The sequence below is a fragment of the Mastigoproctus giganteus genome, chromosome 1 (assembly GCF_048544385.1).
Source record: "Mastigoproctus giganteus isolate SK-2022 chromosome 1, ASM4854438v1, whole genome shotgun sequence".
NCBI classification, from domain to species: Eukaryota; Metazoa; Arthropoda; class Arachnida; order Uropygi; family Thelyphonidae; genus Mastigoproctus; species Mastigoproctus giganteus.
The window spans coordinates 200,470,773-200,494,811 of NC_143575.1; the positions used below are offsets into that span (position 1 = coordinate 200,470,773).

The 24,039-nt window shown below is 36.0% G+C and overlaps 1 protein-coding gene across 11 annotated transcripts in view; it reads left to right on the plus strand.

The window, feature by feature from the left end:
* The window catches only part of Syp (synaptotagmin binding cytoplasmic RNA interacting protein), a 499,733-nt gene that overhangs the window by 307,170 nt on the left and 168,524 nt on the right, over nucleotides 1-24,039 (plus strand). For all 11 annotated transcript variants that reach the window (XM_090375502.1, XM_090375528.1, XM_090375520.1 and 8 more), the window contains one exon: nucleotides 18,439-18,734. In XM_090375502.1, coding sequence (XP_090231628.1) covers nucleotides 18,439-18,734 — 296 coding nt within the window. The remainder of the gene's footprint in view (nucleotides 1-18,438; nucleotides 18,735-24,039) is intronic.

Genomic DNA, 24,039 nt, shown 5'->3' on the forward strand with positions numbered 1-24,039 from the left:
CTTGACAACCCTGCCTACCTTTGTATCATCTGCAAACTTCGATATTAAGCTTGATATACCATCATCAGTATCATTTATGAATACAGAAAACAATAATGGACCCAACACTGAACCTGAGGGACTCCCCTAATAACATTAGTCCACGACGAGCAGTGTCCATTGATTACCACTCTCTGTCTTCTCCCCCTCAGCCACCCTTTTATCCACAGCAGCAATTTGCCTCCAATGTCACACTGCTACAATTTGTGCAGCAGCCTTCCATGTGCAACAGTATCAAAAGCCTTTCTAAGATCCAAGTATATAATATCAAAGTTATTCCCTGCATCCAGTTCCTTTGTGACTGCATCATAGTATCCAATCAAATTGGTCAGGCAAGACTTCCCCTTAACAAAACCATGCTGTGTCCGAGCTATAACTGAAGCCTTGTCTAAATGATCCTGCAGTGCTTCTTTAACTAGTGCCTCCATTAATTTTCCTGGAACAGAAGTTAAACTCACAGGTCTATAATTACTTGTGTCAGCCTTTGATCCTCCTTTGTGAATTGGGGTCACATTTGCACATCTCCAGTCTGTGGGTACCTCCCCTGAGTCCAAGGAAGCTCTCATAATTATGGCTAAGGGTTTGCTTACTTCCTCTGCTGCCTCCTTTAATATAACTGGATAGATCCCATCCACTCTGGGTGCCTTTCTTGTGTTTATCTTCAACAATTTCTCCTCCACTTTACTCTCAGTTATTACAAGATTCTCTAGCTTACTGCTAGAGTTGAATACACCTCTGGCTTTCCCCTCGCTAAATAACTCCTCATGTGTGAATGTCGATGCAAAATATTCATTTAGTTTGTTAGCTAAATGGACCCAACGTTCATTGGTCTGTGGTCTGTGACAACCTCAAGGACCCAATATGGTCCTTGAGGTTGTCACAGACATTCTCTCAGATATGCCAGACAAGCTGTTCTTGCTACCTGGGAGTCTAAAACGCTGATGGAACTGATATTCGGGTGACACTCAAGTCAAAGTGGACCCAATTTCGGCGAAGTCTGGACGGTCTATGACAGCCAAATCCTCTGCTTGCACCTTCACGATGGTGGGACTGTTAGTAATCCTGGGTATAACCTTCATGCACAAGTACATGGTGGGTGACCACCCAGGTGTGAACCAACGTAAGCAGGGGTCGAGGTGTGGCGCCCACACCACATGGAGGAACGCCGCCCCTCTATGTTACCAGGCAGTACTAGGTGGTAGATGACTCTCATCAACCGGTGAAATACCACCACTTTGCTTATTGGAGGCTTGAAGTGGTGGAACCCATGTTTAGTCTCTAGAGCTAAGTTCCGGTCAACCATTCCCCATCTCTTTATCATGCAGTATGACTGATGAATTTTGAAGTTATGGTGAACATCATGGTGGGATCCAATCTTCCTTACATTTCGAGGGTACAGCTCTAAAACAGTGTTCGCAGGCCAGCCACTAGTTAGTACACTGGACTGAACCTATTGGTAACTCTCTAGGAGGCTTCCGGATCAGCTAGTGTATAATCTTGCTACCTCTACTCTGCCAGATAGTGACTGGAGGGAGTCCGAGTAGTGTGTATGCGGGGAGCATTGTCGAGGCCACGTTATGTCAAGGATCTGGGTATATTCTTACCACATGTACGCCATATCCAAAAATTTCATTACTTCATACAGCATGTCCCACCCACTTTTTCTTACTATTGAATACACCATGAATTGTCAAAATAATAGAGCAAGCTTATCTGCGAAAAGATCTAAACCTCCCAAGGACTTCCTAATTCATTTCACAAATATACGTGGTCTCAATTCTAATCTCAACGATGTCCATTTCCACTTGCAGTCTTCCAAACCCCATGTACTTTTTCTGACTGAATCTCAGTTATCAGTTGATTCAACTACTGCTCATCTCAGATGTCCAAATTATTTTCTGTATGATTCCTTTCGCCTCAAAGGTGGTACTTGTGCATATGTCCGTTCTGATATTCCCTGTCAGAGACTTGGCAATTTGGAATCTCCTCTCTTTGATCTTCTCTGGCTTAAAATCTCTCTACCTCATTGTGTAAAATTCATCTGTTGTCTCTACCGTTCTCCCAACTCCACTAATCACTTGGAGCTCTTTGACTTCCTCTCTTTGCAACTTGACTTTCTCCAGTCCAACTTTCCTAACAGTGAGGTAATTTTCCTTGGTGATTTTAACGTTCGCAACTCCAGCTGGCTTCCGTTTTCTAGTCACACTGACCCAGCAGGTCGAGATGCTGAGGCTTTTGCAATTACTAATGACCTAGCACAGATTGTTCATTTACCTACAAGAATACCGGACAATCCTAATCATACAGCCAATACGCTTGATCTTTTTCTCACAAACAACCCTTCTAAGTACAAGGTTGAAGTGAGAGGTCCTTTAGGCACTTCAGATCACAACTTGGTGATTGCCTCTTCTCCAATGGAACCTTTATCTCATGGCTATTCCCAACCTCGTATTGTTTGGCATTACAAGAATGCAAAATGGGATGACCTGCGAGACTTCTTTTCTTCTTTTCCTTGGTCTGATTACTGTTTCAAAACTTCTGATGTCAACGTTTGCTCAGATCGTGTCAGTGAAATTATTCTTGCAGGAATGGAATCCTTTATCCCACACTCCACTTTAAAATCTCGTCCTTTATCTAAACCTTGGTTTTCCAATAAATGTGCTAAGGCTGTCCAAGAGAAGAACGTTGCATATCGTAATTGGCTTATTTCTAATTCTTCAGTTTCATTTTCTGCGTACACCAAAGCTTGCAACAATTGTAAAGCAGTTATTAATCAGTCCAAACTAGAGTTTGAACAGGCTAAGAGTAGAAAACTTGCTTCTTGCCCTAATGGTAGCTGAGCATTCTGGTCTCTTGGCAAAGCTATTGGCCACAACTTTTGCCCATCTCTGCTCCCACCTCTGTCCAAACCAGATGGTTCTGTTGTCACTTCAGCCAAGGATAAAGCTGACCTGCTAGCATCCCATTTTTCTTCGAGCTCATGTATTAATGATCTTGGTAAAACACCTCCCACCATTCCTAACACGCTCCATTCAATGCCTCCTGTGGTCTTCCATCAAAAGGATATCAGACGGATTTTGATGAATCTTGATGCTAATTAAGCTCCAGGTCCTGATGGTATTTCTCCTCTTGTTCTCATAACTTGTGCTCCTGAACTTACTCCTATTCTTTGCCGCCTTTTTTCACTTTCTTATTCCAAAGGTATTTTTCCTTCTGCTTGGAAATCTGCTCATATCCAGCCAGTTCCTAAGAAGGGTGACAAATCCCTCCCATCCAATTATCGTCCCATTGCAGTTACTTCTACTCTTTCTAAAGTAATGGAGAAATCAATTAACCGCCAACTCTTAAACTACCTAGAAACCTTCCGTCTGATCAATGATCGCCAGTATGGATTCCGTCAGTGTCGATCCACTGGTGATATTCTGGCTTATGTTACCCATTTATGGACTAATTCAATGGAAAGGTTCGGTGAAACACAAGTAGTTGCTCTTGACATCTCAAAGGCTTTTGATCGTGTTTGGCATAAAGGTCTTCTAAACAAGCTTCCATCTTATGGTTTGCCAACTGTTTTTAGTAATTGGTTATCCAGTTTTCTCTCTGATCGCTCACTGAGGGTGATGGTAGATGGCTCTCTGTCTTCTAACTTCTCCACTAATGCCGGTGTCCCCCAAGGTTCAGTTCTTTCCCCCACTCTTTTCCTCTTGTATATCAATGACCTTCTTCCATTGACTGGAAATCCTATCCATAGTTTTGCCGATGATAGCACATTGCATTCAACTTTCCATTTTGAGAAACCTTGTCCAGCTCAATCAGCTTCAAGTTCTCGAAAATCTGCTGCCAATTCCTTAAATGCCGATCTTCAGGTAATTCTCCAGTGGGGCAAAGACAACTTAGTTGATTTCAACCCTTCTAAAACTCAATCTTGTCTTATATCTCGCAAAAAGGATTCTTCTGCTCCTATGCTTATCTTTAGTGACACTCCGATTTCTAGGCAAAATGATATATCTCTTTTGGGGATTACCCTGACTTCTAATCTCTCTTGGCACAAGCACATTACAAATATTGCTTCCTCTGCATCTAAAAAACTTGGTTTTCTCTTTCGCTCTCGGCGTTACTTTTCTCCCAAACAGCTGCTCACTCTGTATAAATCGCAAATCCGCCCTGCCATGGAATATTGTTCCCACATCTGGGGTGGTGCCCCCAAAACCTCTCTCAGGCTTCTTGATTCCATTCAGAAGAGGGCAGTTAGGTTAATTAATGATTCATCTCTAACAGAGTCTCTCCACGTGCTGTCTCATAGACGCACTGTTTCTGCTGCATGCCTCTTCTACAGATACTTCCATGGGTACTGTTCTTCTGAATTGGCTTCTATAATTCCTGCTCTCTCTTTCAAAACAGTCCGAACACGTGCCGCCACCAGCCAACATCCATTTACTGTCCAACTTCAAACCCACAGAACCAACTTTTCATCCTCCTCATTTATTCATTCAACTGCCGTTTTCTGGAACAACCTTCCTTCATATGTATTTCCTGAAAATTACAATCTACAGAAGTTCAAGTCCAATATCAAAAAATATCTTCTTTCGTCTTCTCAACCTCCAACCCAAGCACGGTACTAAGTACTATAGGTTATAATACCTCTCGTGTTTGGGGTTCTCATAAAAAAAAAAAAAAAAAAGCTACCTGAGCAGGATCATCAACAGTTGACCCATCGATATCAAGTGGACCAATCTGATTCATCCCCTTCCTTCTAGAGTTTACATAAGTAAAGAACTCTTTGCTGTTTTTCTTTGCATCCCTTGCCAAAGATTTCTCGTAATCTGCCTTCGCCTGCCTAACCTCCTTTGTAACTTGGTTACAGATCAACTTCTATCTATCATAGGCTTCTGTGTCATGTGTTAATTTGTATGTATCCCGTGCATGTTTCTTCTCTGCCATATGCCTCATCAGTTCATCCGACATCCATTTAGGCCTAAACCTTGAACAATATTTCTTAGTTGGTATGTAAAGCCTAGTAGCTTCCAAGATAAGTTCTTTGAATGCTTCCCATTTTGCATTTGCTGTTTGTAACATCATCAGTTGGTCCCACCATATAAAATTTAAATACCGTCTCAGTCCATCGTAGTCGCCTTTACGAAAACAATAACCCTTCCCTTTACCCCTAATGGTAGTTACCTCTTTGAGTAAATCCCACTTCAGCACACTGTGATCACTGCCACCTAGTGGTTCATTTATCTGCAGATTCTTAATGCATGAAGAATCACTGCTGATAATCAAATCAAGAGTATTCCTCCCTCTAGTTGCCTGCCGAACATGCTGATGAAGAAAACAATCATCCAATAAATCCACAAAAGCCTTGCTAGTGTGTGAGTGACCAGCCCCCAAATTCCAGTTAATATCTGGGAAATTAAAATCTCCCATTATAAGACTCTCTGATTTACTGGCCCACTCTATTTCCCTGTACAGTTCCTTATTATACTCATCAGAGTCATTAGGCCTATAGCACACTCCTACTCTCAATTTTGATCTCCCAATGCTTATGTCACACCAAACTGACTCAACACTGCACTGTCCGGCGATGTCGACTGGCTTCACTTCCTTGGTTTTTATGTGTTTCTTAACTAATAGCATAACCCCTCCCCCCTTCCTATCCTGTCTATCCTTTCTGTAGACGTTGTACTCCCCAAATTGCAGTTCTGCATCCCTTATATCTGTGTGACACCATGTCTCTGATATCCCAACAATATCTGCCTTTGATATTTTGAGCAATACCTCAAATTCATCAAATTTATTTACTAAATTCCTAGCATTGGTGTATACGCAAGTATACATGCACCTGTTCCTATTCTTAGCTACCCTAACACAACCCATGTGTTCACTTGTACCGCAATGACTCCCAGCAGTCTCTGAAATATCCTGCATCTTGTTTTTCAGGCTTCTGCCCATTCCAATAGAAGCAGTGCAAGAATCTCTTTCACCTCTGCCAATGGCTACTGTTAATCTATTCGTCTTTGCCTCCCCCCAAGCTAGCAGTTTTCCGACCCGCCTAACACTGCCTCGATAGCATCAGCAAATATTCTTGCACCCTTTCTATTTATGAAATAGAAATACTGATATGAAAGGAAACTGAGTTTTCTTTCATATCTGTCTGAAGATAATCCTTTTTTTTGTTTGTTTGTTTGTTTGTTACTTGCTGACAGAATCCAAAAGTGGGTTCTAAAACTTATTTCTAAATAAGCAATTAGATTAGTAGATTGAAGGTTGTGGACATGAATGAAAACAAACTGTTTGTTTAAAATGTGTAGTTAGTGTTTCAATTAATTCTAATCCAATTTTAATAATTTACATTTAACACCAGGACACTTAAATTTCAGGATTCTGTATATTAGAAGAAAGTATTTTATAGCAGTATTTGTAAAAAGTATGTACCAAGAATGAATTACAATTTGTAATAAGTTTCATATTTGTTGATAGTATTTTTTCTTAGCTTGTGGATTACAGAAAATTGCTGTAATCTTGAATGTAAAGAAATTTGGAAAGAATTTCCCTAGTTAACTTAATAAATTTGTAAAAATTTGTTACTTGACTTTTGATTAAATTTATTTGTATATTAACTTGTGTGGCTATGCACTCACAGACTGAAGATTAATTGCTTCTACTCAGATTTGTAAGTTAACATATCTAGCATATTTTATTAGCTGAGTGTGCATATTTTATCTATCAGAGTGTACTATGAATTAAATGCTATTCTGTTCTAATTTGCTTTCTGTTCCTGTGAGTCCCCCATTTTAATGGATCACACACACTGTTCAAAGGAGACAACAACATAACTAGTTCAAATATGTACATTTGAAATGAGTTTAGAAGTGACTTTAATAATAAAAAACGAATCCATTGAATTTCACATATTTTTGTAATTGCTTTTTGCAAAGATGTAGCTATAAATTTAAAATTCATAATCTCAATAGCATCAGATCTTGCATAAAGAAAATAAAAAGTGATTACTGGTATATTGAGAAGAGATTATCCTGATATACTATAACATTTTTATTTTATAGATAACTTATGCTCTCCTAAAAATAAATAATTCTTTTAAATCACACTGTGATTTCATGAAATTAATTTTATTAACATATGTTGGTCTGTTGTACTTGGAGATCAGACTTTGGACCTGCTGACATTATTTCTTATTTTGTAAGTTTAGTAGATAGAGGGGGAACTGTCATCGCACATTATGAATAAACTGCAATTTTTAAAGCACAATAATTGATACTTACAGTGAAGATGGGAGTATTTGCCCAACCTCTTCTCCAAAACGTCTGCTTTTCTAACAAAAATTCCTGATCAGAATCATTGTAAGGAATTCCCTTAATTAGGACTATACCTTGTGAGATTTAATTCAATTTTTGGTTACAGTAGATCATGATGTTTGCAGTTATTCTTTGTAAGGTCATTTTTACTTACCAGGAGTCATTTCTCAGTTCAGTCGTATTTGGAAGTCATGTGTGCTGCTTTTTAATTATCTAAGAACAATGTTTCAACAAGCAAATTCATAAATTTAGTAATTGCTTCAATCGATAGTTCTTATTAAAATCACTTCCACTTCATTTGAAGTGTTTACATTTAAACTGTTTGTTGTACATGAGTTTGAATAACATTTCCTCCTTTACAGTGAAGAGAGATGAAGGAAACAAGAAGAGAGCAAAGAAGATTTAACAGCATTTGATTCATAGGTATGCTTCATTAAATAAACCTGAAGCACAGTTATGAGTTGAATTTAACAAAAAGAATTTTTTTATCCTTTTTTTTTCCCCCTTGGCATCAACTGGGCACATCACTTTCACCTAATACTTTGCAAACCATTAACTGTATATCAGTAAAGTGATTAATATAATAGGGTGAAACTGAAACTTAGATATATATATATATATATTGAAAGAGTGAAGGAGAAAGCTGTTACTATTGGATTTACGGTACACAGAAGAAGTTAAAAAGAGATGAGATAACACTACTATAAAGGACAAGAGGAAAAGAATAGGAAATTAGGTAAAATAATATAAAATGAAATGAAATAAGATAACACATTGCTGTATTACTCACAATTCCAGTGTCTTATTCGTTAGACGTCATCCACCGAAATTCTGAGGAAGAGGGCAATATGTAGGCCTCTGTTTCTGACATGGTCTATATGCTCCTACAAGTATGGAACTTATATTTACCTTGTAGAACTGAAAATGGCCAATATGGCCTCGTATGTGTAAATTTATGTATGGTGCACTAGCGGTTCCTGGTGTTAGAAAAAGGCGGAAATAAAAAAAAAAAAAAAACAGTGTATAGTTGAAAGATTTTATGTATGTAGTACTAGCTGGATGTATAAGTATATAGCGAATTGATATGATGTGTGTGTGATGATGAATGCAATTAAATACATGATGTATACACTGCCCAGGATAGTTAAGAATTATCATAGCTTACAAAGTAGCAGCCGTAGCCAGGTGGGAAGGAGCAGCAGTGCATATCACATGCTTCTTGATTAGAGCAGGGTTCGAGCCTGTCACCACCAAATATGGAGGGTGCGGAAAGGTCAGCAATGACTACCGCTTATTCACTGAGCAATATGGCCTTAGTTGCTAATGCTCCTAAAAACCAAATAACAAACAAACAAACAACAAAGTACAGTGAACAGCAGCTAAAACTTTAAGGTGAAGCAAAAGAAGGAGGTTACATCCCGATTTTTCGTTTGTAAAACTAATGGCTCACAGGAAATAAAATGTAGGGACAAAGGAATGCAGAAAGATAAATGAAGTAGAGATAAATAAATAGAAGCTTATCAAATGTGAATTACCACTATGTTCACATTATTAATCAATAAATATACAACACAGAATTAGGATAACTATCCAGAGGGCAATGTCTGCAACAATAACCTAGCCAAACTAAAACAAACTGCTAGAGCTACAAGAGCATTTTATTATTACACCTGTGGATGAAGCATCTAGCTACTATGCATTTTTTTTCAAAGCATTTTATACATATACCTTAAGAAATGAACTCAATTCCAGCAATATGTACAAACCTATATCCACTTCCTACAATATTATCACAAAGAAACTTTATCGCCTTTGACAAAAAATTAAAACTGAACATTAGTAATTACTGTCTGCCATATATATATTTTATAACCAAATTCCATAAAAATCCTATAGGCTTCAGATTTATAACCTCGTGTAAGAGTAGTTATGTACATAAACCTGGAAAAACTTTGGAGCACTTATTAAAATCCTTGTTAAGTGCCATACCAAATAGAAAAATCATTGGCAATAGCCTACCAGTATTAGAAGCCTAACAAAAAGGAAATATTTCAAATATACAAACGTTTGATTTCCATAGCTTATTCACTGGTATCAATGAAATCAAATTAAAAACTGTGCTAATTTATACAAAAAATACAGACAGACAATAGCTTGCAATACCACTTACTGGAACAACTTAACCCCTGGGGCTCCCATCTGGTGATAATGGGCTTGGTACACCCAGGGTCCTGAGCTGGATATCATCATTCTTCTCTTTCTTGGTGATTCCCTTCTACTTTTCTCTCTCTCTCTCTCTCTCTCTCTCTCTCTCTCTCTCTCTCTCTCTCTCTCTCTCTCGAACCTTTTTTTTCCCCTGGTGCAGCATAAGCCTCAGGCTTCCTTGCATCATATGGATAATAATAACTTAGTTAACCTATATGTCTCCAATAACTTTGTGTATGATTGTGATACTGTCTATCAACAAATTAATGGAATGCCTATGGAGAGTCCTGCTTCACATGTAATAGCCAACCTATATCTATAGTCATTACAACCTATATTAGTCTGAAACCTCCTTCATACAAGAACTTAGCATTTACAGATATATAGATGACCTCATACTAATGAACTGCCCAAACTTTCTCAAAGAGTATGGACACTTATATCCCAATGAATTCACACTAGAAAAAACAAACAGCAGTGATACTACAGCCAATTTTCAGTATCTCAATATTACAATAGACAAATGCAATGCAATTATAAATGTGTATAATAAACGTGACACATTTCATTCTAATTTAGTCAATCTTACACAGTGGCAATCCAACTTAACTAAAAGAGTGCATGCCGTTTTCCTAGTGCTATGCAGTAGGATAACAACTATATGTAGCAATACGTACATAACTATCAATAACATCAGAATGTTATTTTAAAAATCTGATCAATAACCATTTTCCTCCAGCATATCTTTACTACAACTTTAGCAGAACTCTCAATATTATCAAATATAAAAATATAATTGCCAACCAATAAATAATGTAATCAGCTATAACCTAAGATATTCTACAGGTCTGTACATAGTGTACAGGTAACCTTGTATAACACAGTAGATTGGTTCCTACAAAATCTCGTGTAATGCGAAACCACGTTATACGGGACTAAGAACCAGTAGAAAGGGGGATTACACTCCAAAAGCTAACAAAAAATACGCCATTTTTTTAATAACTATCGGTAATTTAATTTTTATAATAGTAGTAACTTAAATAGTAATAACTGAACAAACGTGTTGTCAGATAATGTATGTTCATTTAATTTTCTTCCTATTCATCGCTGCTAAGCAATCTCTTCTGCAGCATCTAGAATTCCTGTACCGTCTGCTCTCTTTAAAAGTCACGAACTGCATTCTTCGAGGTCACAATTATTTTTTATGGTCTCAAACAAACACAAGTTCATTAGCACAGAACTGAACCCAGGGATCTCCCAACAAAATACAGTGGACCTCTGCTTTAAATGATACGTGAAAATCGGAAGAATGTTTTCCAGTTAGAAAAATAAAAATAAATTTACACTTACATACATAGCTTAATTAATACATACTGTAACATGTGCATACTAATTGATATTTCTGTTCACAGACTTTTTTTTTTTTTTAGTTGTAAAATTTAAACCAGTAAAAATAGATAAGCAATTAATAACAAAGAACCCGACATGCACAAGTTGCAACAAACATGATACGGAGTAATAATGAGTTTCTGAAAATTTGTTTTTTATATGATTGAATATTTCAGAAGGGGAAACACATTTCACCATAATAACATGAAAACCCACAGAATTCCAGCTATCGGTACTATAGCAAATGCAAGAAAATCGAGTTTACTACCTGTTTATAATTGATTACACTTAACAGAAAAGGCCAATAAACCAGAAACTGCTAATTGTTTTTATACAGTGTATTAAGTCTGTATATAATTGTATATATTTTATGTCTTCATTCCTTTATTTTCTTGCCCATACGACTGACCTTATATACACGAGATACACACACTCCCAGACATTCGTTCAGGGTCCTAACTACTGGAATAGGATTTGCAACCTCGAACTGTGCAAGCCCATCTATTTATCTCTATTTTGTTTATCTTTCTGCTTTCCTTTGTCCCTACATCTTATTTCCCTTGAGCCATTAGTTTTACAAATGCAAAATCGGAATGCTACCTCCTTCCTTTACCCAACCTATACTTCGCCTTAACAAAGTTTTAGCTGCTGTTCACTGCTACTTTGAAAGCTATGATAATTCTTAGCTATTCTGGGCAGTGTGTACATCATGTATAGTAAGCGCTGGTTACAGTGATCATGTTTGCAAATTGAATTTTATTATAATAAGCAAAAATCAACAACTATTATCCAGAGACAATAAAAATCTAAAGCACAAATTTACTTTTTATTTCCAAAGGTTTATTTCCAATTAAATGATACTTGAAAATTGTAAGTATAAAAATAAATTTTTGCTTACATAGCATATGTAAGTATTTAAAATAGCTACTTATTTTTAGATAGCATTAAATTGTCACTACAAAGTCTATTTATAGATTTTCAACATTGTATAACAGTCTATATTCACGATCACTTCCACCAGTTTCTTCCAACACTCTCTCCTCATGATAGCTATAGCTTCATGAGTTTGCCGTTTTCTAACTGGAATTCGTTCGGGTTCATCTTCATTTCCTCCTCCTCCTTGGCAAAATTAGCAGTAGTAGACGGGACAATTTCTTCATCTGTGAAAGCTGTAGTAACTTGTAGATCACCTTCTATGTCCTTTGTAATATGATTATAATTTTAAATAGCTACTTATTTTTAGATGGCATTAAATTATCACTACAAAGTCTATTTATAGATTTTTCAACATTATATAACAGTCTATATTCACGATCACTTGCACCAGTTTCTTCCAACACTCTCTGCTCACGATGGCTATAGCTTCATGAGTTTGCCGTTTTCGAACTGGAATTCGTTCGGGTTCATCTTCATTTCCTCCTCCTTGGCAAAATTAGCAGTAGTAGATGGGGCAATTTCTTCATCTGTAGAAAGCTGTAGTAACTTGTAGATCACCTTCTGTGTCCACCCAGTCATTAAGCTTCTGTTTGCCAATGTCTTAAGGCTTTTGAACATGATCAGTATCATGACTTAGTTGACAATCATGAATAGTTAATCGACATTTTTTGAAACAGTTTCTAATGCAGGTTTTGGAAACTTCATTCCAGGCACTCATTTTCATATGAAATGCATCTAGAATGGCACCTCCGTAGCCAGGTGGGAAGGAGCAGCAGTGCGTAGCACACGCTTCTTGATTAGACCGGGGTTCGAGCCCGTCACCACCAAATACGGAGGATGCGGAAAGGTCAGGGAATGACCACCGCATATCCACAGAGCAATATGGCCTTAGTTGCTAATGCTCCTAAAAAAAAACCCAAATAACAATAACAATAGCATCTAGAATAGTTATCTGCTTTGTAATATCGGATGATGGTCCAAAATGTTCATCTATAGACTGGATGATGCTTTGCATCATTTCCGATCTATAAAAGGTGTTAAAGGTTTTTATTAATCCCTGGTCAAGAAGTTGAATCAGTGACTTCGTATTTGAAGGTAGAAAAACTAATTCAATGTTTTTGAAAGTCAACTTTGGATGAGCTGGGCTGTTGCCAAAACCAATTAAATTTTTTCAGTTTTTCTTATCCAATTGCAAATCCCATTTACCAATATAATCTTGAAAGAAAAAGAAGCTATCAACCAAGCATTGCATATTTTGACATCTTGATTATTCACATCATGTTGCATGTCAAAAGAACTGCAATCCTGTCCTTTATCTTCTTTCCTGCAGATGCAGAGTGAATTTTTAATAATCATTCACTGGTCTGGGATAGCCCTGTAGTACAACCCTGTTTCATCTGTATTAAAAATGTCTTCAGGATTATAATTGCGCAACACAGTTTGCCAAGAGGGTTTCAACCAGGTGTCAGCTGCAGAACCATCGGAATCCTGTTTTTCTCCGTCAAGTCTTTTGTAAACAATATCATGCCTCGCCTTCTATCTTGCCAGCCATCTGCCCGTTGCCTTAAACTCTTCAGCAAAATTATTAGCATTTTGAAGAAGAATGCTATGATTGATTGATGCATTTCTTTGTTTATTTCGAATGCATTGAGTACAAAGATGTGTGCACAAAACTTACAAAATAAAATATGACTACATAAAGCACACATCTTTGTTCTAGTCAATATCACTTAGATTTGACTTGCCAATAGCAGCTAATTGGTGCATTAAATGAACTGGCATGTTTGAACCCAAAGGTCGTGGGTTTGATTCCCGCCTCAGGCGCCTCCGTAGCCAGGTGGGAAGGAGCAGCAGTGCGTAGCACACGCTTCTTGATTAGACCGCGGTTCGAGCCCGTCACCACCAAATACGGAGCATGCGGAAAGGTCAGGGAATGACCACCGCACCCGAGCAATATGGCCTTAGTTGCTAATGCTCCTAAAAAAAAAACAAAAAAAAAAAAAAAAACAAAAAAAAAAAAGATTCCCGCCTCGGGCTTGGATCAAAGTACTGCAAAAACCTTGGGAGGTGCATTATGGCCACAGAAGCCTATGCACCAACTACCACCAAAAAAAAAAAAATATGTTTGAACCAAATGAAGAGAACTTCATCCATCTGCTGTATGGTATATTTTTTTTTTCTTTATGAAAATCCCAAAACACTAAAGGTCTCAAAAACCTATAGTACTTAGTACCGTGCATGGGTTGAAGGAGAAGTATGGGGAGAGGGGGATGCCAGAAACTTTGCTCTAGAGCAGGAGTGGGCAACAGCCGGCCCGCAACGATGTTGAATCCGGCCCCCTCGGTAAATGCATAAATATAGAAAATCCATACCTGACTACACTCGCCGTAAACGTTCGGCTTAATTCGGTTCAGTCGGGAATCGCGGCCAGTACAACAGTAACCAAGTGATTCTACGCAGCGTCAAAGAGTTATTTCCTAATTATTATTGTAGCATCGATCGAATGAAGTTCCTTTGGGTTTGACTTCTTATTGAAAAAAATAATATTGGTGCGAGATATTTTATGTTTTATGCCTTTTCTAATTATTACAATTTTTAATTCAAAAAAAACATTTCGTAAAATATAAGGTATTTTCACCGGAACAAATGAAAATTGAAGCAGAAAATTTTAAATGTGGTTTGCGTAAGCAACAAAATACTTTGAAAATTTTGTCAAAACAGAGCTCTGACAAATTTAAATATTGTATTTACTTTTTTTAAAAAATACGTTAATAATTTGGTAATTCAAGTAATATAACATTTTTTTAGGTTCTGATTTTTTTTATTAAATCGTTCAATCTATTCCGGCCCGCATCATGATACATAAATTTCATTCGGCCTGCTGACAAAAAGAGTTGCCCACCCCTGCTCTAGAGACTAAACATGGGTTTCACCACTTCAAGCCTCCAATAAGCAAAGCGGTGCCCTTCATGCTTCCTTTTTCTGGTTTCACTAATCACGTTAGTATTTAATGTGTGATGTGATTTTAATAATTTTGATAAAGATGACTGAGGCACTCCTAATTTTACTGCCACTTCTCTTTGAGACATATAGCCTCAGTTTAATTTATCGTACATTTCTATAATACATAACTTGTCCTTTTCACTTAAATTCACTCTCTTTCTGTTTACTGACTGTTTTTTTTTAGTTAGTAGAATTTAAAACACAGTAAAAAAAAAGATAAGCATCAATCAATATCAAAGCGTTTGGCACACATACAAATTGGAACTAACACGACACATGCAAGTGAGACAAAGTTACGAAGAGCAGATTTCGGTGAAGGGGAAACACGTTTCACCATAATAATGTGAAAACACAGAATTCCATCTATCGGTATTATCGCATATGCAATAAGATCAAGTTTACTACCCATTTATTGCACTAACAGAATTGCATTAACAGAAAAACCCAATAAACTGGAAACTGCAAATTGGTTTTATGGTTGTGACCTTCGGAAATATGCTTTGGAAAAATATCACAGGCGTTCAAAATTGATTCTTATAACCGAAAATTTGATTCTAATAAACGATGAAAGTTTAGTGCATTTTATTGATTTGATTCTATGGCTGATTCTAATAACCAGTGATCAACAGGTGCTTACTGAATTTAATTTCTTTTCATGACATACATTGTATAAATTCTATATATACTTATGCATCCAGCTAGAATTACATATATAAAATCTTTCAACTATATCTTCATTTTTTTTTTTTTTTTTTACTACTACCTTTTTCTAAAACTAGGAACTGCTAGTGCGCCATACATAAATGTACATACATTTATGTACATAAAATGCAATATTGGTGATTTTCAGTTCTACAAGGTTACGGTAAGTTCCTTACTTGTTCATTCCTACAGTCTGTTTAACCGTATCTCATTTTTCATCAATATACTTCAATTTTTCTGTTCTCTTCTTGCCTCTGTAAGGTCATCCATGATCTATATGCTCTACAAATAATGATTGGCGTACCTTATTCAGCTCTATTCTTTCCACTAAATTCAAACCTATTTCACACCACGTGTTCATTAGCATACAGACTATGTTGGAAACAGAGGCCTACCTATTGCCCTCTCTTTCATAATTTTGGTGGATGATCTCTGACAAAGACACTGAGATTGTGAGGCCTCCGTAGCCAGGTGGGAAGGAGCAGCAGTGCGTAGCACATGCTTCTTGATTAGACCGGGGTTCGAGCCCGTCACCACCAAATACGGAGGATGCGGAAAGGTCAGAGAATGACCACAGCATATCCCGGAGCAATATGGCCTTAGTTGCTAATGCTCCTAAAAACCAAATAACTGAGATTGTGATTAATACGGCAATGTGTTATCTCATTTTATTTTATATTTTATACTATTTTACCTCATTTCATATTCTTTCCCTCTTGTCCTTTATAGTAGTGTTGCCTCATCTCTTTTTAATTTCTCATGTGTACCGTAAATTCAATAATAACAGCTTTCCTCTTCATTCTTTCAATAAATCACTATTTATACATTATGTTGTAGAATTCGTTTGCCTAGGCAAACAAAGTCCCTGGTCCATAAGACCTAATATTTCTATTTCTTTTTTGCTCTTCAATCGTTGTCCATTCATTCTTTATTTTTTATATATGTATATATATTTGTCACACCAGTATTATATATATTGTCATCATTCCTCTATTCCATGGGTCAACGTATGAAGCCTAGCCACAATGCCCTGTTCATGTACTTGCTCTCCGTTGTTGATTTCACTCCAGTTTCCTCCTCTCTTAATGACATTGGTCTTTATCATGTCTTGTCATCTCATTCTTGGTCTTTTGTCCCTTAATTGTAGATCAAATATTCTTCTTGGCAAATGCCTCTCATTCATCCTCTTGATATGCACAAATCATTTCAAACGGGACCTTTCGAACCTATTCTGTAGTTTTTCAACCTGAATTCTCTCCCTAATCACATTATTCCTGATTTTTGTCGTGTTGTGTCTTTCTGGCTATGCTCGTCACAAATCTCATTTCTGCCCCCTGAATTCTGCTTTCATCCTTTTTCCTCATAGTCCAAGTTTCAGATGCATATGTCAGAATTGGTATGCAATAGGCCTGATATACACTTCAGAGGTATGTTCCTGTTCTTACACTTCAGTGGTATGTTCCTGTTCCAGATCAGATCTCTTGTCTGCCTATAGAAATTCCCGCCCACTTGTATCCTTCTACTTATTTCTTCGTCTATCACTCCAATCTTTGTAATTGTGCTTCCTAGATAGTTGAAGTTGTTGACCATTTTTAGCTCTTTCCCTTCCATTGTAATGTATCCGTCAAGCTCTTCACTCCTCTTTAGAACCATTACTTCACTCTTCTCCTGACTGAAAACCATTCCAAATTCATTGGCCATACTAGCCCATATATCAACTTGTCATTGCACTTGTTCCCTGCTCTCTCTCTCCCCATATGCAGAGGTCATCTGCGAAGCGCATGACTTTCATCTGGTCCTGTCCAAGTTGCTCCACCACTCTACATTGCACATCATCCATGACAGCTATAAATAGTACTGGTGACAGGATGCCTCCTTGCCTCAAACCTGATGTTTTTTCGAAGCTCTCCGTCAACCCCATCACTGTCCTTGCTTTGCTCACTGTATTGGTGCACATTCTCAATTCTCTCCACAAGATGTTCCTCTATCCCCAAGCTTCTCAAAACCTCCCACACTTTTTCTCTCTTTAGGCATCAAATGCTTTCTTTATATCCAAAAATGCCATCCATAATTCTTTATGGATGGCATTTTAATATATTAACTTAATTCGTAATTTAATATATTCGTAATTTAATATATATATTTATTAAATAAAATATGTACTACTATTTTGCTTACCTATGGTGAATATTTTGCCAAAATTCTTTCAGAGAATAAGTAACAATTAATATTGAATTAATTACAAAAACCTTTCCTTTGGCTCCCTTCACTACTTGCTAAGGTGTCAGTGGGATGGACCTGGATAAAAAATCAGTTTGATAATTTTTGACGTGCACAAGTGTATCAACCTTTAAAAAATTTAGTTATTGCACAAAAATTATCTGGACCTGGATTCTGCTACATAAATTTTTGTACATAAAAAGTCTGCAAAAATGCCAACTTTGTTGAAAGTCTGACCCTGAGATTTGTTGATTGTTATGACAAAAGCTAAGTAATTGTCTTCTCTTCAAAATAATCTACAAGATAGTTTTACCCAGAACTAAACCAATTTTTAGGATTTGAAAATCAATCAGTGAACCCCCCCCCCCCATTTTACATCTCGATAAAACTTGTTTCGGAAGGACTCAAATCAAAAGCTTGTTTAAAATTTGAGTTATTGAAGTTCAAAGAACATTCCAGATAAAGTGACATAAGCAAATTATTATAGAGATTTAACTTTATTACAATGAAGTTATTGTATAAACCTTTTTTTCAATATGATATTTATATATATTTAAATTTTACTCTGCTTTTAAGTACTGTTTTCAAAATATGAAAAATGTGATTCTTCTTAAATTCATGTCATGCTTCCTAGGTAAAAGTTCTCTATGTCCGAAATTTGACATCAGAAGTCACAGAAGACAAGCTCAAGGAAATGTTTGAAGCATTTGGTAAAGTAGAGAGGGTGAAAAAAATTAAGGATTATTCTTTTGTCCATTTTGAAGAAAGGGACCATGCCCTGAAAGCCATGAAAGAACTTAACGGCAAAGAAGTTGGTGGAGCTGCAATGGAGGTATCTCTTGCAAAGCCCCCCTCAGACAAAAAGAAAAAAGAAGAAATTCTAAGGAATCGTGAAAGAAGAATGATGCAGATGATGCAACAAAGAGCTATGTAAGTACTGTTTTCTTATTTATTTTTATAGAAGAGTAAACAAATTTTAATCTTTTATGAATGAAATTCAGGCTTTTTGAATTATAAATAGTTCTTGTTTTTGACCTGAAAAGCATATCATTATTACCCCTGAACTTCATTAATATGGAATCCCACTTCATTGAAATTAACTTTCTTAGGCTTATTTATAGAGCAGAACTGTGTCAGTTGGGTCTAATTCAAGATAAAAAAATTTTTACGAAATTTTTATTTGTGATTTTATTTTATTTTAATATTTGGGTGTCTTTGTATTCAGGTAGCAATATGGTAGCTAATTGTAGCATTAACCAGTTTGTGACCATTAGTGTTTTGCTTTCATTATTAATAGTTTTGTAGACATAACCAAGTGTGTGTAATTATAATAAAACAAGGTTTGGTTATAAGAAAATCGTTGATGTGTTATTTCCTGCTTGAAGAGGATGTGGTTAAAAGCTGAAATGGGGAATGCATTATTTCTGGTGTCAGTTTGTGATTGTTGTAAATCAAATAAATTCCATTTTCCTTATAAAGGGTGAACATTTTAAATGAGAACCCAAGAAAATGCAAATAACTGAGTAAAAGAAAGCTAATGATATGAAATTTTCAAATACTGCATGGTGTCACTAACTGTTCACCTGTAAAACTATGAATATCCATGCACAGAGCAAACAATAAATGAATATGGTGTTTAGCCTAGAGGAGCCTGTATTCATGGTGGAACATAAACTAAAATCAGTAATTTAAAACCACTCAGGACAATTTTTGTAGAAAATTTTGATGTAAGACAACAAAACATTTTTGAGTGAAATTAAGTAGTGTCAGAGAACAAAGAATGCTACTTGTGTTCAAGTCTCAAGTACTTTTACTCAAGTTTAGTGCACCATCATTGTTACTGTTTGTCAGTAGTTCTGGGTGGTGTGTTGTATTTGTTCTTGTTGTTAAATGAGGATTGTGGAAATTTAAGTGTGTATGTCATATGTCTCAAGAGAATAAAGAATTTATTTTTGAAAGAAGATTGAGTTAATTTTAACTGTGTGACGATGCTGTTGTAGTTGATTCATATAAGTTGACATGATGCACTATAGTCAACTTGAGCCAGGTTGTGGGCTGTAAATATTTTCTGTTATTTATATGACAGTCATTATTCCAGTGAATGTCTAGAATAATCATGAATTTTAATCATGAAAAATGTGTCAATTTTGGGTTTTGTACTTTGGCCCTCTTCCTGGTAAACTAAAAGGGTTTTAATATTAAAATTCCCGCAGTGTTACCACCAGTGGTGGGATTCAAATAATTCAACAACCGGTTCGCTACCCTAATGACCGTTCTAAGTATAAAAAACTATATACCGAAAGGTAGTTTATTATTTCATGCAGTTAATACTTAAATAAGAACAATAAAAGAGGTCCACAAAACTAGATTATGTTATAAGAAAGAGTTTTAAAATATTAATGAAAAAATATTAAATAATACCTGACAAAAAACAATAAAACTGTTATTTAAGATATTTCCGTATTGCTTCTTGATTGACATCCTTGCTTGCAATTTTCTTCGCTTTTATCCGAGCATCATCGGCTGAGTGATTTATCCTTAACCACTGTAGGAGTAGGATCCCATTCCTTTAGAGGTCGGCCGATTAGACTAATAGTCATTGTGTTTGATATATTAGAAACAGTTAGGCGACTTCTCTTCTCTGAACATATTATGTTCATCTTTGAAAAATCCCTTTCCGCTTCTGCTGAACTTACAGCAATTGTTCTGACAATATTTTTAGCTCTTTGAACACTTTCAGGAATTGCATAATTCTGAGAATTTTTTAAAACGTTTTCAAAGAAATCTCGATAATCTTTAATATCAATTTGGTAATTAAAAATGTCATTAAATACGAGCAATTGTTATTCAGCTGCTTTCCATGGAACTAGTACTTCTTCAATATTCCAGCAATCTGGATCCAAAAAATTGAGAAATTGTAATTTATTCCTATCTTGAAATTGGCTACAACTTGCTTTTAAATGTTCACAATCCATTAGTCTTTTTTTTTTTTTTTCAAATTCGTTACGATGTTTTCTAAAAGTCTTTTCCGAGGAAGCCCGAGACAAATCGATGATTTTCTACAAATTTTTTATTTTTGAAAGTTTCTGAAATAATAAATTCATCAACTTTTTTTTCCTATGTACCCTTTTCCTTTCCAAGCATTTGAAATGCTTTAATAGATCTTATCACGAGTTTTTCAGCCTTTATTATGTCTATATTTCTTGCTTGCAGTGCATTTGAAAGAAGAGAAATTTCGTTTAAAATATCAATGATCAATGCCAAATCAGTTATAAAATATATATTTGAAGGAGAAGTATGGGGGGAGAGGCATGCCTGAAACTTTGCTCTAGAGACTAAACATGGGTTTCACCAGTTCATGAAAGTCATCTACCACCTATTTGCATTAATTATGATACAATGTTTGAATAAATTGTCCATTACGCATGATGTCTAATACCATGCTGAGTGATGACTTGACTTCGGATAAATGCATATAAATGCATATAACGCAAATATTACAAGCAATATACCTGATCATTTTTTTTTTTATGTTGATCTCGGAACTACATAACAAGTCACTGTACTGCAATTAAATTAGCATGCAAGAAAATTTCACTGAGCATGGGAAACGTTTTAATGCTGTTTTGCTATTCATTTTCAAGCTGGCGAATCCATAAGATGAAATGTTTTCATTAAATATGCCAAAATGCAATCTGAACACTGGTAAAAGAGCTTTATAGTAATTTGTGACAGCATTATAGTGAATCGGCATAAAGCGGACTGCGCCATAACGAGGGCCTGCTGTACTGTTTATTTGCGTTTATTTGGTCATCTACATGAACCTGCTTTTGTTGAATTTTTTTTTTCCATTTGGTTTAATGTGTGCTTGAGATTATGACAAATTTATTTGCTTTGACCTGATAAATCATCAGAGTATAATCATCAGATTCGAAAACTGAAGTAGAATATAGTTCCGCCTTCTTTTTTCTGGACGTAGAACTTCTCTACAAGTACAATTCAGTTTCCACTTTAGTAGTATTTTTTTGGGCTAAAATCTTTGCCATTTCAAAACTGCTAAAGAAGTTATCAGTAGTTACATTTCTACCTCAATTGAAAAATGGTTCAATTAGTTTTTGGCAACATATTCAGAAAGCAGTTGACCAGCTGGGTGTATATTATGTTTCCTCAAATAAGAAAAGCCACTTAGTAGATATTTTGAAGCTGTCTGTTTTTTTTTTGCTATATACTGGGTGAATTGACATCTAGCTTTAGTTGGAAATAGATGCTCATCTATTGTAATGTTTTCTCCAGGTATATAGCAGTTTTTACATTTGAAATAAATTTGTGCCATATTTCTGAAACTAAAGCAAATGCATCATTTCCTCGGCACTCCTTCCTTGAAGAATGTATTTTGAATCTTATGAAATGGTTAATTTCATGAAAGTTGTTACATGACTTTGCATCCTGAAAAAATTCAGGTACCCATACGGTTGACCACAAACTATTCAGTTCTAAATTTATAGCATCATATGCTCTGTGAGCTAAAAGTACAGTGATAAAAGCATCAGTGATAAAAGCATCAAGTTCTTGAATGGATTTAGATTAATCACTACCTTTCAGTTGTCTTTATGCTTCAGTTTCACAGAAGTTCTGTATGGGTTTTATGATTAAAACCCATACAGAACTTCAGTATATACAAATAAATGAAATAAAGTATATACAAATAAATGAAACTCACTTACCTACTTACACTTTGTATAAACTTATCATGAAAAAACTTATTATATTTGGAGGTTGCACTGCCATTACAAAATTACCTGCAGTTTTTCTGTGCTCTGTATTCTCACACTTTGCTTGTTTGATTTCCTGCTGATCTGAAAAGCACACTTCTCACGAAATGTACTTCTTTCCAGAAAATTGTCACTGCCTTTCATAAACTGGAACATTTCTGAACAAATTTCCGCCCTCTTGGGATTTTCATTGATTGACAGCTGCTGCACGTGTTGTAATTTGTATGATTTAGTCCTTGGATGGTGACATTATACATTGTTGACCTTGACATGTTTAGATCATGAATGGAAAGTCTGTAGATTTCTCTGGGCTTCATGTAAACCTTCCTTGAACCAGTTCCACTGTGTCCTCAATTTTCTTTGGCCACCACATTGGCCAGGATGATTGCACAAGCAAATATTCTGAATGAATTTTCTGTACCACTTAATTGGCTTCTATTTGGTGATTTCTATTTTAAACCATGTTCAATATTTATGCATAACAGTAGTGACAGACCACTTTTTTCAACAAAAAAATGCACTATGCCTGCTCAGGGTTGGTAAATTCCACTGTAATAGTTTTGCAGTTATGTTGCCACCTTCTGTACATCACTTGTAGAAGTTACCAGGTTTTTTATACCAACTAAGAGATGCAGTTGAATGCATTAGATGAACTGATGTGACTCGTGGCAGCAAAAAAAAATGCCTGCAATAATTTTAACTAGTCTGCATATTCCACTCGCTACCTACAAACATGTGTATCCATTATGGTCGTTGGGTTCCTTCTGCTTAATTTTGGCAATGTCCTTGGTCCATAAACCATTAATTATGAATTATCAAGTCCTTAGGCAAGCTACAGCAAATTATGAAAAGTCTATAAAACAATGAAGGGTAAACAGCGAGGACTTTTTTACTTTTTACTTATGTTAAAAGTAGAAGGAAGATGATGTATCATGCTGATGCACTCAATGTGATTGGATTAACTGTTGATGATCCTGCTCATGCAAACTGAATGGGTATTTTGAATCTACATTCATATATGATGAATTTTTTAGGGATGGCAATGCCAAAAAGTGAGTAGAATTGTGGTGGGTAGTTGATTAATTTTGTGATAACCGAGAGGAAAGTGGACAAGAAATTGTTGAAGCTAAACATAAAAAAAGGCACCTTGGGTGGATGGGATCTATCTAGTTATATTAAAGACCCAGCAAAAGAGATAAGCACACCTTTGCACATGATTATGAGAACATTCTGGATTCAGGAGAGGTCCCTATAGATCAGAGATGTGTTCCCAATTCACAAAGGGGTATCAGAGGGAGACTTGAGTAATTACAGACCTGTTTTGCTTGAATTCTGGTTCAGGGAAAATAATGTAGTCATTGGTTAAGGAAGTAATGCAGGATCATCCAGATAGGAATACAATTATACTGCTGTCACAGCATGGATTTTTTTAAAGGGGGTGATCTTTAAAGGATAGACAGGAT